Source organism: Molossus molossus, unplaced genomic scaffold (genome assembly GCF_014108415.1).
Source record: "Molossus molossus isolate mMolMol1 unplaced genomic scaffold, mMolMol1.p scaffold_m16_p_4, whole genome shotgun sequence".
Classification (NCBI taxonomy): domain Eukaryota; kingdom Metazoa; phylum Chordata; class Mammalia; order Chiroptera; family Molossidae; genus Molossus; species Molossus molossus.
The window spans coordinates 93,667,780-93,684,182 of record NW_023425377.1 but is presented as its reverse complement, the minus strand read 5'-3'; the positions used below and the strand labels follow the sequence as shown (position 1 = coordinate 93,684,182).

At 33.6% G+C, this 16,403-nt stretch overlaps 1 protein-coding gene across 1 annotated transcript in view; it reads right to left on the bottom strand.

Moving 5' to 3' along the window:
• Positions 1–16,403, bottom strand: part of SPOCK3 (SPARC (osteonectin), cwcv and kazal like domains proteoglycan 3) — a 342,954-nt gene that overhangs the window by 20,064 nt on the left and 306,487 nt on the right. Inside the window, exon 8 of the mRNA XM_036282120.1 lies at positions 8,889–9,008. Coding sequence (XP_036138013.1) covers positions 8,889–9,008 — 120 coding nt within the window. The remainder of the gene's footprint in view (positions 1–8,888; positions 9,009–16,403) is intronic.

Below are 16,403 nucleotides of genomic sequence, written 5' to 3'. Positions count from 1 at the left end.
ATACATAAAAGCAAAATGTATGTCAAAATAGAATGAGAGATGAGATAAATTGAGAGTTGTATTTCCTTCTAATAAATATGGAATAGGAAAATGTAACTTAAAGGTTTATGGTAACAATTGAAATTTACATTGTGTAAATCCTAGAAGAACCATTAAAATTATTTTTAAATTTTATTTTATTAATTTTTTTTTCCTTTATTGATTTGAGAGAGAGGGGAAGTGAGAGGGAGACAGAGAGAGAAACATCGATGAGAGAGACCATTGATTGGTCACCTCCTGCATGCTGCTCACTGTGAATCTGGCCCACAACCCAGGCATGTGTCCTCACTGGGAATTGAACTGATGACCTCTTGGTGCATGGGTCGATGCTCAACCACTGACCCACACTGGCTGAACCCAGTAACTTATTTTAAAAAAGATAAAAATAACGAACCAGGAGTAGAGATGAATTCATAAAAATACTCAATTTGTCTAAAATAAGGCATTGTAAGAAAGAAAAATGGGCCAAGAAGTGATGAAAAAAATAGAAAACAAGATGGTAGATTGAAATTAAATAACATCAATAATTATATTAAATGTAAAAGATCTAAATATATCAATTAAAATACAGAAAAAAGTCAGATGTAGATTTAAAAAAAAAAGCAAGAGTAAACTACATATTGTCCTGAAGAAAACCATTTTAGATATAATAGTACAGTAGGTTGAAATTAATAGACTGAAAAAATTATAGCATGTAAACTCTAATGGAGAGAAAGCCAAACCAACTATACTAATAATATATTTAACTTCAGAATAAGGGACACTACATAATGATAAATATTTCAAAGATAAGACATAGCAACCCTGAATGTGTATGTATTTACAGACTATAAACCTCAAAGGGAAGGTAGGTAGAGGGGCGGGAAGAAATAAACCAAATAATTTATATGCATATATGCACAACCAATGGACACAGAAAACAGTGCAGTAAGGGGGAGATGGGGGTGAGGGGTTGGGGGAGTAGGGGGGTGCAGGGTAGGGGAGTGTCAATGGGGGAAAAAAGGAGAAACATCTGTAATATTTTTAAAAAGAAAGTCAAAAAAATAAAATAAAATGAAGCTTCAAAATACATGAGAAAAAAAGACAAATTCCCAATTACACCCGGAGACTGCAACATTACTCTGTAAATAATCAATAAAAGAAATAGACAAAAAAAACAGCAAGGGTACAGAAGATCTGAAAAATATCAATAAAATTGAAATAATTTACATTTATAATACACTCCAACAAATAATAATAGAATACACCTTCCTTTCAAGAGCATATGAAACATTCTGAGGCATAAAACAGACTGTACCAAATTTGAAAGAACTGAAATCATACAAAGTATCACATCAGAACATAACAGAATTACAGCACAAATAAATAGCAAAAGAAACTATGAAAAAAATGTGTAGAGACTTTAAACAGAATACAAAGAATAAATGTAGATTAAATAATTGCAAAGATGTTATTTAAATTCAGTAAGGAAACATGATCATTTGCAATAATCATGTCATATCAATATATTATGGATAGTTTAATGATTTCAATGTACAAATATATACATTAGAAGATTATCCAGTTCAATAGTTTTGTGAGAGAGATTTTTCCTAAAGAAAATAAATTAAGAACTCTGAGATCAGATAGAAAAGATGTAGTGAGAAAATATTTGAAACATGTAAAGGATTAAAAGGTTAAAATAAATATTTATGTAAATATATGCATGAGAATAAAATATGATTGGAAAACCATATATATCCGGTTGCTAACAATTTTTATTTTTACCTCATGTTATGTAACATTTTTGAGCTGTTTTATTTCCCTTGTATTTATATTTTCTCCTTTGTTTTAGCTGTCATTTCTTGATGCTTTTAAGATACCTATAGTGCTCACATTCCAGGTTGTATTTTACTCAACTGGCATCTGAGTGAAATTCAATAGAAATAATGCTTGTGTTACAGGACAAAATATATATGAAATATATGTATGTAATGTAAAAAATTATGTTTTGCCTTATTTTTCTGCACAGATTAAAAAAAAAAAATTTTTTTTGCATTTATCTTCAGATAGAGCGGGAGTGTGAGGGAGAGAGAGAGAGAGAAACATCAATGTGAGAGGGACACATCGACTGGTTACCACGCACATGACCCAAACTGGGGCGGGGACAAACTGCAACCGGGTTCATGCCCTTAACGGGAACAGAACCCAGGACTCTCTGGTCTGCAGGCCGACACTCTAACCGCTGAGCCAAACCTGCCAGGGCAAAAAAAAAATTTTTTTTTTTATTGATTTTTAGAGAGAGGAAGGGAGAGGAAGAGAGAGATAGAAATATTGATAAGAGAGGACATCAACTGGCTGCCTCCTCCATGCCCTTCACTGGGGTTCCAGACCACAACCTGGGAATGTTCCCTGACTGGGAATCAAACCCACAACCTCTTGGTGCATGGGTTGATGCTCAACCACTGAGCCACACCAGCCAGGCTGCACAGATTATTTCAAAATGTATATTTATTGTTATCTTTTTGGGAGGAGGTGTTTCACATTTTACTACATTCTAATCGTTCAAATTATTGGTTATATGTACTCTGAACACCCTACAGGGTTATATTTTGAAAAGAAGGCATTCATTTTGTTGAAAACAGAATATACTAAAATTGACAATATTTCATGTACCCTGTGAGAATCAACCTATTTGTTAATAATTCCAAAATGGTCTATGCTAATAGTAATTCCCTTTATTTGGATTAATAGACTTTCTAAAAACTAGAGGTTCATCAAAAGTTTGGTGTATAGTGAATCTATTGGATAATTTCCCAGAACAAAATAATGTAAAAAAACAATTTTATTATATTATTCATTTATCAACTTTACTGTATAATTATAGTTTTAATTTATATAGTACTACATTTATTTAGATAAGTAGAAAATATATAATTTTACAAAATCATACTATCCAAATTTTAAGAAAATACCTTAGTAATACTAAAGTGTATAACTGAATGTTAATATAGAGTTATTTTGTCTTCCTCATAAAACAAGAAAATGCCAGATGTCCCAATAATTAGAGCAAACTAAATAAGCAATGATCTGTATCTCTCATTTTATTACTTGAAATAAGAAAAGAAAATGCATCTTCTAACTTTATAAATCTCTGTTTTCAAAAGATGGAGTCCTCTGCTGCACCTAGAAGGCTCCTAATTGCTTTAACATGGGGCATTGTCTTTAAGCCTTCTGATTCCAAATTCAATCTTCCTCTCCATGTGAAGACAGCATGACATAACGTGAACAATGTCTTAGGGAAGAATTAGAATGTATTCATTTACCCTGGGGGTGTAAGTAATGCTATCATTTTCTCTTACTGAGGAGAGCATCTGTTGTGTAGGAAGGCAAACATAAGACATTATTTTAATCTGGGCCAGACTGTTAATCTGAGGATTTTGCATATGATTGCATGTGATACTGTGTTTTCGAAACATACAAAATGAAATTTAATACAAATTCTTATTCAAAGGATAGACACACAGAGACTCAATTGCAACCATAATAAAAAAAGAAAAAAAAAAACAACTATGTATAATATTTCTGTTCTTTAATTTTTGAGATTTAAATAATGAAACAAAATATATCAAGGTCCACAGATTATGTTACAATATATACTTAGTGAAAAAGTTTTTTCATGGTATGATGATAATAGAATCAGAGGTTAAATAGCTTTATTTCTTTCACCTTCTTATCATAAAACACATTTAAAGATTGTTGTTGTTCTTGTTAATCCTCACTCGAAATTATTTTTTCCATTGATGTTTTAGAGAGAGTGGAAGGGAGGCATGGAGGGGGAGAGAGAGGGAGAAAGAGAGAGAAAGACTGATGTCAGAGAGATATATGGACTTGTTGCCTCCCCCAGGAGTCCCAGGGAGGGCCTGGATGAAACCTGCAATCCAGGTACATGCTCTTGACTGGGAATTGAACCCTTGACCCTTTGGTGCAAGGGCTCTAACCACAGGCATATGTCCTGATCGGGATAGAACCAGCAGCCTTTTGGTGCATGGAATGATGCCTTACCAACCAAGACACACCATCCAGGTCTAAGATATGTTTTAAAATTAGTATCAAATATTATACTGATGCTAAAATGTGATTTTGTTTATCTGTTAAAATGACAAAATTTTTGTGGATTATTGGTCATTATTAATTAATTGATTAATTAATTTATAATTCTCACCTGAGGCTATTTTTTCCCATTTATTTTTAGAGATAGTGAAAAGGAAGGAAGGAGGGAGGGGGAGAGAGAGAGAGACAGAGACAGAGACAGAGAATGATGTGAGAGAGACAATTGATTAGTTGTCTCCTGAATGTGCCCCAAAGCTGGCTGGGGATCAAATTTGCAACCCATGTACATGTTCTTGACTGGGAATCGAACCCATGACCCTTCGGCCAATGTTCTTACCACTGAGCGACACTGACCAGGGCTGGTCAATTCTCAGTGAGGGACTGTAAGATAAGTTTTTCTTTGGGTAATCTGCCTAAATGACAAACATTCTGTGTCTTGTCAGAATATTTTTTCCTGTTCTTTATGTTAATTTTATTATTTCTTAATTTTTAAATAAAAACATGAAGTCTGCTTACTATCATATTGAAAACTCATAATCCAACTATGAATGTTTAGAAGAAAGACATGTAAGCCTAAATAATTATAAAAGATTGTCAACACAATGTCAGCAAAGTTAATACAATTGAATGTAGTGGTGGTAATATTACTATCAGATAAGATGAAATCTGTGCTAAGAAGCAGTAAGTAGAATATAGTGTTATAAGATAAAGTGATAAGCATATTTACTAATGAATAGAACAGAAATAAGTCCATATGTTCTAAAAATTAGAGCAGTCAACACATATAGCAGAAATTACCAACAGTACTAGAACTTGATTAAACATAATGGAAGCCATCAATATGTATTTTTCAGAATTGAACACATACAAGTTAACATAACTTGTGGGGGTGGGTTTTTTTGGGTGTGTGCTATGGATTTGTGTTTGTCTCCATAATTCATACATTCCCCCCAAAGTGATGGCATTTGGAGATTGGGCCTTTGGGAGATAATTAGGTCATGAAATAGAGCCCTCGTGATAGGATTAGTGCTCTGATAAGAAGAGGCCCTAGAGGGATCTTTCTCTGAATCCCATGTGAGAAGATGGCTGTCTCCAAGCCAGGAAGAGGGCCTTCAACAACAACCTAATTTGCCAGCACTTGGATCTAGGACTTCCCAGTCAACCAGAATTTGAGAAGTACATGCCTAGTGTTTAATCCATATAGTTTTCAGTACATTATTAGAGTAGCCGGAGCTAAGACATTTTGTTTCCTTCTGCTGGGCTCATGTTCCCAGCCAATATTTTGTGTTCAAAGTCACCACTACAAAAGCAAATGCAAATTAAATTAACAACACTATGTGGCTATAAAAAAGAAGGAGCTCTTGCCCTGGCCGGTAGGCTCAACGGTTAGAGCATGGGCCTGTGGTCCAGAGAGACCCGGGTTTGGTTCCCGCTAAGGGCACGTACCTCGGTTGCAGTTTGTCCCTGGCCCTGTTTGGTTGTGCGGGTGGCAACCACTCGATGTGTCCCTTTCACATCAATGTTTCTCTCTCTCTCTCTCTGTCTCTGTCTCTCTCTCTCTCTCTCTCTGTCTCTCTCTCTCTCTCCCTCTCTTTCCCTTCCACTCTATCTGAACAAAAAATGGAAAAAATGTCCTCAGGTGAGGATAAAAAAAAAAAAAAGAAAAAGAAGCTCTTACCCTTTGAGAGAGCAAAGAGGGACCTGGAGACTATTATGCTAAGCGAAATAATCCACTTACAGTAAGACAGATATCACATAATCTCACTTACATGTGGAATCTATTGAATAAACTCACCAAGGAAACAGGGCCAGAGGTATGGATGCATGGAACAGAATAAAAGATCCAGTGGGGGGTAGAGGTGGGAGGGGTCAGGAAGAGATTAACCAAAGAATATATATATATATATATATATATATATATATACACATAAATGTGGACACAGATAATAGTATGGGGAAAGCCTGGGGTAGGGCGAGGGTTGGGTGGAAGAGGGGCAAAAAGGGAGAAAATGTGAGACATCTTTTATTATCTGTAATAATAAAAGACAAAAAATTTAATAGCATGTTCACAAGAATGGAAAGGTTAAAAATAACTTTTCTGTTTTTGATGGCGGAGATGAAGGCTAAAGTTCATTCTCACATGTTCCTATTAGAACTTAGAAATGCCCTAAGCTTTTTGCAAAGCAGTCTGGCAACATTTATTATCATTTATAATGTGAAATGCATGCATATTTTGACTCATTACTTTCATTGTTTGGAATCGTTCCCATGGAAACAAAAGCATACCAATTAACCATAGAATTGATCATCATGTAGAAAATAATTGAAACGGTAAATAATCATTCCTAGAGAAATAATGGATTGATTAAATTATGGTATATACAAACAATGTAGTATTTTCATTGCTTCTTTGCTTCATTTATTCATGAATTATACTCATTTTTATTTAGCAAATAATATGTGTCAAACTTGTATGTTCTGATGGTACAATTGTGAATAAAGACCTCGGCCTTCATTCAATTTACAATAGCTTGGTGAGGAGGGAGGGAGGAAAGGAAAGAGAGATGGAGAGAAAAACTGAGATAGAATGAGAGACAGAGAGAGAGAAAAAATAACAAACACAATAACACAATAAACAAGTAGATTATCACTATGATAGTGAGAATTGCTATAAAGGAAAAACACGAACAGAAAGGAGATGGTGAGAATAATATTAGAGCGTTGGTTTATACATTAAATATGACTGAGTCAAGAGAGGACTCAGTCAGAGGGTCTACCCTTTTGAGGAGTTGAGTGAGTCTGCTATTTCTCTTCTAGGTATTTGTTTTACCTGCTCTAACAGAGAACTTTATTTTGGAAATTTACCCTTAGTTGGCTTCTGACCTCTTCAAGCAATATAAGGAATTCTGTACCCACTTTTTCATTTACTTTCCCGAAATATTCAACTCTCAAGGAGTTTCTCATAATTAACCCATTATATTAAGAGTTTTCATTTCTTACATGAAAGAACTGGAAGGGAAATACTATTTATGAATGTGAAAAATTAAACAGGCACTGTACTGAGTATTTCTACAAGTTCTCATTTTATCCATCTTCATATAAAGGAGGGATTATTTGCCTAAACTCAAGTTCAAAGGATACTTTTGAGAGTAAATATTCATGTATGATAATTGGTTGGGCAGGTATAGACATGAATTTAAAAAATCAATATGTAAGGGTCTGGAACAAACTTTTGTACCATTTCAAATATGTTTGTTTTATAAAAAGGGGCAAACATACTTTATTGTATCTACTAAGATCAGACATCTTACTCTCAAGGCATCAAATTAATTAACATCTGCCAAAAATTGAATCAATAATTCTGATAATTCTGATAGGGTAGCAGAAATACTACAATTTCTTTCTGAACTTTGTGGGAAAAGACATATACATAATCACTACACATTCAAAGATAATTATCTCTCTTGGTTATAGGTTAATTGAAAAGAACTATTAAATATATAAATATAAAAGGTTGAAATTGTAGAAAATTCCTTGATGAGAAAGAAGCAAATGAAGCACTTTAGGAAATGTAGATTATGTATGACTGTGCCACCTTATGAATTATTTTATTAGAAACTGATACTTGTGGACTGTAAGTGACAATGGATGGGTCCTATCACAAGAAGCAAGGGAAACATACTAGAAACGTTCTTTGTAAACTACAAGATGCTGCTTGTGAGCATTGCCCTACCTTCTTGTCCTGTTTTAGACCAAATGCTTCAAACTTGGATAGCTCCCTACAACTAAGCCCAGGTTTCAATATCTTTCTTTTCATGCATTAAATGTGTAATAAATATTTTTTGGAAATAAAATCATATAATCAGTCTTTTTTTTGAAAAATGCAAAGTCCTTGAAATTATTCATAACAAGCTCCCTAATTTAATTTGTATTTCCTGTTTCCAAGGAATTAAAAAACACTTGGGGTGGGATTATACAGATGATGAAAGAATCATATAAGATTCACATAACTCTTATTTTTTTCTTCTTTTTAATAAATTTAATTTTCAGTGAGTCATTGACAATATCCTTTAGTCTACTGTCATAGTTGGGTCATAGTAGAAATGTTTGTACAAAGCAGTAATGTAAAGGCTAATCTTGGCGGTGGGGGCACAAATTGTGCTCTCTCAAAATCTAAGTGTTCCAAAATTCTTACTTTTTAAAAAACAATCCTCACCCGAGCATGTTTTCCCATTTATCTTCAGATAGAGTGAGAGAGAGGGAGAGAGAGAGACATCGATGTGAGAGAGACACACCAACTGTTGCCTCCCGCACGACCCTGACCAGGACTGGGGACCGAACTGCAACCAAGGCACGTGCCCTTGACCTGAATCGAACCCAAGACTCTTTGGTCCTCGGGCCGACGCTCTAACTGCTGAGCCAAACCAGCCAGAGCCAAAATTCTTACATTTATTTCCTAGATTCTTCCACCCTTTACCCCTTCTATCAAAACACTGAAAAAACATTCCTACTCTTTCAATTCAACTTGGAGGCTAACTGCTGTGTCTGAGAGAGATTCCTTTTTCTACCCATCAGCGATTTCATAAACAGCTTGCAATATGTAATAGGTGTGCTTAGAAGGAATATGAATGTTCTGATTTTTGTTCAGCATCTAAGTGAAGGATAAACTTTGAAATATGTGTTTCGATTGTAGTGATTCATTGGAAATAAAATCCCATATAAAAGATAATGACATATTTCAAATTTAGAAATCTTACTGCTTCGCTCAGGCCTCAGTAATGCTTTTGTCTTCTTGTTTTGGCTTCCACTTTCATGAAGGGCCTTGAACCAGTCCCGCAACCTGTTTGCCACTTCCCTGAACTCCAGGTCACTACACACTAGAAGCAAAGAGAAACAACACAAATCTTGAATAATAATTTAGCAGAAGGTCAATACTTCCAGTAAACTGAAATATAACAACAACTCAAAGAAAAAAAATGTAATACAATTACTAATTGTGTTTCAGCTTTTCAAACACTAAAAGCAAATGTATTTCAAACACAATAAGATGTAATATAATTTTTTACTTCATAAGAAATATTACCAGTAGAATTCTACCTCCACTCCCCACTTAAATATAACAGCGATTGAAGGTTCTCATTTTTAACACCACATAAATTAAGTCAAATATTTCTGTGCTGAACACTTTTGTCATGGCGAGGTGGTAGGTCATCTGGGGAATAGGGGTTGAAAATCCTAAATGAATACTTATACTTTTATTATTGACCATACCTATTATAATGTTATGATTTATAAAGAATAGTAGAATATACATATTATGTGTGTGTGTGGTATGTCAAATTTAGTCATTTATTGCCAAAATACCTTCAAAATATAAGCAATACCTGTTTACATTGTTTAGAGGACATTGTTACTGTAGGCCTATTTCCTCTGCAAGTAGCAAATGTGCATTTTCTTGAATTGACAAGCCCCCTTTAATTGAATTCTTGTTCATTTTATTAAAAATAACAATTTACATAATGATGCTATAAATGTTACATTACTTAAAATATACTATATATATTATATTAAATATGTGTTATATATAACCTAACATGTATAATATAACAAATGTAATATAAATATAATATAATTTAAAACCATTTCCTAGTATTAAAGGGAATAAAATTACAGATTAGTAGGATTCTTCCAGTCCCAGTAAGGTGAATGACCCATAATAGTAAATCATTGTGACATTTCAGAACACGGGGGGAAAGAAAAATATATCACAAGCTTCTATGTAGGAGAATAACAAAAATTGTCGCATAAGAAGAATGAGAAATCAGAATGTCTTCAGATTTTTCAACAGCAACATTGATGGGCAGAAAGGCACGGAAAAATTACTTTGTATTTTAAAGTGTGAATCCTATATCCAGAAAAATCAGGTGAGAAAGTAAGCTAAAAAGATTCTTAAATATTATAAGGTCCAAAATGCTAACCACCCGGGAAGTAACTAGAGAATGTGATACACCACAGAGAACCGAGAGAGATGGCTGGACACAGGAAATAAAACATTTAAGAGAGACGTGAAAGGGATTTCTAGGACAACGGTACAGAGGAATCTTAGAATGAATGGAGTGTGCCCAGCGTAGAGGCAGAGAGTAGTATGTTTGAAAATCCTTGGTGAAAGACAGAGCAACTTGCAGAATTCACTGGAAAACAACGAACTGTGATGAAAGTCAAAGAAAATATCACTTTTACTAATAAGATCTACATGGGCTGAGACTGAGTGATAAGGCCATAAAACTGTATGTTCCTAACATGAATTTTTATGCTTTCACTTGTTATCTCTGTTTCAGCAACATCTAGGCATGAGCCTTCTGAGCCCATAAACTTCTATGCAGAAGAAAACAAAAGCCCACTTGAAGAGACATTTTTCTACATATTTATATATGCATTACATATCTCTAGAACAATATATATATATCTGAGAAGAGTAATTGTCTCTAGTTAGGCAAACTGGATGAATAGAGAAAGGTGGTATGAACATCTTATTATTACCATTTATGTCTTTTTAAAAAATATTTAGGCCATCTATCTATATTGATATTTAAAAATAAATTAAAACATTCAAAATTTATTTAAACAAATGAATTACAATACATCCAACCCTTCATCCAGAAATTCCCTGCTTTAAAAATAATCATACAGGTATACTACCCATATACAAACGCATTTTAAATTTTACAGTAATATTTATTCAGCACTTTTAGAGCAGCGAGTGCATTAAAAACTATCATCAGTGGCCTGGCAAGCTTAATCAGGTGCATATATCCAATGAAGCTCTCTCTGAGTCATTAAAATAGTTAAGAAGTTCACTATGTACTGGTACGAAACTAGACCAACAATATAGTTTTTATCATTTGGATAAAAAGAGAGGACACTGCATTTGTTTATATAAGAATAAAATATCCCTGGAAATACACGAGAGATTGAAATGCTGTCACCTCTGCAATGGGACCTGGGAAGGGGAATAAGGTTGGGTGGGATACTTCAACTGATGTGTATTACACTTTAAAAAATTAAGCCATGTTAATGCATTTTCTACTTTAAACAAAATAACATTTAAAAATTAATTTTATTATTATTATTTTAGTTAGGTATCTGGTTTTATTTATTCTCAACTTACTACAACACAGTGAGCTCAGTAATACTATACATCAGTTTCCTAGCAAATCTATGCTTATAATATTTCAAAACAAATTTATTTTTTTTTGTTCCCTATTTCCGATGTCCCTTATGTTTTTCCCAAACCACACCCAAAAAAACAAAGTATTATCCAATACAATATCTGCTAAAAATGATAAAAAGTTTGTTGAACAAATTAGCACAATTTTTATGTAATTGGATAGTAAATTTTAGTGATAGAGTCCTTACCATGCATATCTAATAAAATATTTGTGATCTTTTATGATTTTCTTAAGTTTAAGGACTTTATATTTAAGAAAAATTGCATTTTTAAAAATTTACCCAAATATGAAACATTATACACCTTTATTGTGTGCCACACACACCTTAGCATGTTTCTATATGAGGTGATGCAGGTACTATAAAGGAATATTTTAGGAATTAAGAATCATGTGATAATACTGATAATAATAATAATAGCAGCTAACACGTTTAATCCTTACAAAAACGTTATAAAATCTATGCTAGTATTGCTTCCATTTAAATATTAGGAAAATAACACATCGAGAGGTTGGACAGGCAAGTGTCAAAGCCAACTTCTGTATCCAAATGATAGAATACGGAGTCCAAGGTCTTAATCTTTATAGCAAACCACCTCCGTGGAAGCATGATTCAAATTAGAACGAAAAAGTCAAGTATTGCTTCACTTAAACATTATCAATTTCCATTTCACTAAGTTATGACTATAGTAATATGACATGATCATCACTGAAGAGATGTATGTTAATGAAACAGATTTTTAGAAGACAACACCCAGAACCTGTATAATTATATTTTCTTTAAAGGATCATGTATCTTCATGTTCATTATTTAATGCCAATTAAAAATAGGTCACAGGGGCCCAGCCAGTGTGGCTCAGAGGCTGAGGGTCGACCCGTGCACCAAGAGGTCGCCAGTTTGATTCTTGGTCAGGACACATGTCCAGGTTGTGGGCCCAATCCCCAGTAGGTGTCATGCAGGAGGAGGCCAATCAAGTTCTCTCTCACTGATCTTTCTATCTCTTCCTCTCTCTCTAAAAATCAATAAAGAAAAAAAATAGATTATACAGATCTCATGGAAAAATAAGCTACATTACATGCTACCACAGATTCCACAGGAATAATAAGAGCCCATGAGGGAGGTTGCTCAGTAAGACTTGCCTTTCATTTTTTTTTTTTTTTTTTTTAAGAGAGAGGCTACAATGATGTTATTCATTATTATAAACTGCAAGTCAAATGTCCTTGTCACACAACAAAAGAAAATTTCTAGCATGAACAGTATTAAAATATCACGTTATTTATGGAATGGCATTTCTACTTCACTTTTGACCAAAGCCTTTGTTACAGACGTGTTCTGGTCGGACAATGAGCAGTCTCACCTCACTCTTACAAGTGTCTGACAGTCATCAGCGACTTACTAATATTCTTTTCCAGAATAAGTAAATTAATGTCTATTCTTCATGTTTTCTAACAGTTCTACGACAGCGTTTTTTCCCTAGAAATAATATACTGTATTTATACAGCATGAAATGCTTTTAATGAGGTTTTACATTTGATTTTAATATCAAGCCTGGAAGATTAGGTAAATGATTATTATTTTTTATAGCTATGGAAACTAGGGCATTGAATATAAATGACTGCCCTAAATTTTCTAGCCAGTAGTGAACTAGAACAGTACTTGGTACTCATTGATCTAATTGTATTTGTAGCCAGGAATAAATAAGAGTATAATCAATCATAATAACATAATAAATATAATTTTATATTGAGTTTGAATACAAGAAAAGCTAAGTTTCAGGAGAGGGTTCTTTCACTCTGTCAAATTATTAATTAGCATGGTGTTATGAAAAGCAAATGAATGAAAAGAGAAGAGGTCTTGGAAATTTAAAAAATTACACACATACTCACATATTTGATATGACAACACATGTGACAGAAATTGGTGGGCTAAAGCCAAAAAACAATCGAATGTAAAACAAAACCAGCAGAGGGAGACTAGAGTAGAGTCACATGAAGGAAAGGCGAAGAGACATGGCAGCTCAGTCTAACAAGTCTAATGTCTGGCATATGGAAATTATTAAGAGAGAATGAATAATTTGAAATGGATAAAATTACTTCAGAAATCAAGAAAATATTGTGCATAGCACCAAAAGGAAGTTTTCAGAGAAAGAGGAACCACCGAGATCTTATCTGAATGAATTAAATGTATAGATACATACAGACACACCAAACTATCTTTAAAAATTTAGAATATAAAAACATAAAAAAATTTAAAGAGCTTGCAGGAAGAAAATAAAAATAACTGTAAACAATCAGACAAAACAAACAAACAAAGATCACTAATAAAGGCAGAGTCAGCTTTATCTCCCTATAATTATTAGCAATAATGGATTATAGAATAAATAAAGCAAGCCTTCAACATTCTAATAAAAATAAATTTTAATTTAGTACCCCATATATATTCAATTATCAACCAAATAAGGCAGAATACAGGCATGTTTAGGTATGCAAGAATTCAGAGATTTTTGCATTCCTTGCCTCCATGAGAATGGGTTGCAGCAAAATGAGAGAGGAAATTGAAAAAACAACAACAACAACAAAAACAATGACACGAAATTTACAAAACAGAGACTCCACTAAAAACTGAGAAGCACAGTACTCAGACTAGCTGTGCTGTGCATTTCAAGATGAAGCAAGCTCATGACCAGGTCCTGGAGAAACAAATCTGGTGGGTGGTGGCAAGAATGTGATTTGATAGAATAGTCTGATTCTTGTAAAAGTTTACCATAGTCATAACAAAGGCAGTTGGGATATGAAATGGGAGATGGATTTAAAACTGAGGCTAATGGTGTGGCTCAGTAGATTGAGCGTCATCCCATGGAATGAGAGGTCCTGGTTTGATTCCTGATATGTGCCTGGGTTGTGGGCTTGATCCCTAGTAAAGGGTGTGCAGGGGGCAGCCAACCGATGTTTCTTTCTCACATCGATGTTTCTCGCTCTCTCTCCCCCTTCCTCTATCTCTAAAAAATCAATACAAATATATTTGTTAAAAAAAAAAACAACACAAAAAACTGAGGAGAGTAATATTCTTCATTAAGAAAGAAAAAATGCATTTGCAACAATTTAAAGAAAAAAGATTCTGATATAACTGGAGCATAAATTCTCACTTTTTAGTAAACAGTATTCATATCATCATACTGTAAAAGTTTTTATATGCAAATTGACTCACTTTATAAAGAATTCACAAAAGACTTAGAAATGGTTATAGAATAAAACTGAAGTGTTATCAGTTTTGGCAATGAATGGTCCAACTCTAGCCGCCAGGTATAGCAAGGTGGAAGTAAATACATGTGGACTGAAACGTGGTCATGCTAATACTCTCATTTTACAAAATAAAGAGGCAAGAGATATCTATGGAACTGGAAACAGATGGTTAAGTGTTTTTGTTTTTCCTAATGATTTTGCTTTTTAAATTGTAACCAATCAAAAACTAAGAATAGCCATGTAATTATATTGAAAAGTGGGAGGGAAGTGAAATATGTTCTCATTTATCAAAGCAGAAAATCTAAAGGTAATGTTTGAAGTTGATAAATGGCTGTTTCACAAATGAGCTCATCACCAGATGGGGAAAAGCACTAAGGCTTAAAAATGATCCGCTCTGTGACCCAGTGGTGGAAATGAGGAGAAGTGGGGCAGGAGGTTGATTGTTAATTCTGATTACACTCTTTCATACCTTTTGGCTTTTAACCTCAGCATTGAAAATGTGTGGTAGGGAGTCACACTCCCCCTGCCCGGTCACTCCTTCATGAAAACTGCTGGGCAATACTAAATGCATATTGTGTAGATAGGAGCTGAGGGAGGACAATTAGCATTTATTGATCATAGTCATTAACTTAAACAGCGAGGTATTAGCTTCCCTTTAAACACCAATTAGTTTAGAGCATTTTTGCCTCATTTCATATCATAGATAGTTGGTGGCAAATTAATACTCCTAAATCAGAACAATTTCTGTTATGCCACACTAGCATCTTTTTCCTATCAATACACAATGTAAGATATCAGGGCTTCATAAGGATACTGTGTATACACATTTCAGGTTTTTGACAATACTCAGAGAGGAAAATGAGAATTGATGGAGTGATTTGGGGAATATTTCAGTGCCTTCCAGAAGCCCAAAGCTGTTCATTTTTGAGACACCTACTTGTAACATACATTACAAATTAAAATTTTAAGTATCAAATCTTTGAAAAGATTTTTGTAACTTTTGCAAGTGAATTTTCTTTGGAAAACAACTCATCTAATTTAAATTTGGCAATGATTTATCTGAAAGCACTGGGCAAAGTAGACATTCTTGCCAAATCAGAAACTTAAACCACGCACTTGCTGAAATTTAATGAAATGCTCTAAACATAAAATTTTAAAATTAATGGAGACAAATTTCATAACTCTTAAACATTTACTTTTGATTATTTTTCTTTTTGTTTTATATTTTAGGGGCAATAAATATTTTCTCAAGTATTAAATGCTTTCATAGATTCTTATATTTTTCACACAAAAAAAGTTATCTATCATGATAAGTTTTCATTGAAACAATGTTCTGTAATAGGAAGTTCAGACCTAAATACAAACTTGCAGGCAGAAAGGATACTCTGGGAAGGTTCAGATCAGTAGCCCATCTAACAAACTGACTACTATCTCTAGTAGGCTGGATTCATAAGGTTTTATCAATGTCTTTCAAATTATCATCTATTCTTGCTAAATGTTATAAAATAATTATATAAGGTATTCAAATGTATTTGGTGTTATTAACCTTATGGTTTTTTGGTAAAACAAAGATTTTCTAAGTATTTTTTTTTCCTATGAAGTGAAGAAATAAAACATCACCACACCTCACTTCTGAAAAATAATATTTCTCACCACCCCTTGCAACAATTTAAAGGACAGCGATTCTGAGAGTCTCGTTTGTGGGATTAGATGACGTATGAATGTGGTACAATGGAAACCCTGCAGAAAACAACTAGTCTAAACGTAAAAGGGATTAAGTTTGCCTTGATGTAAATATTTTCT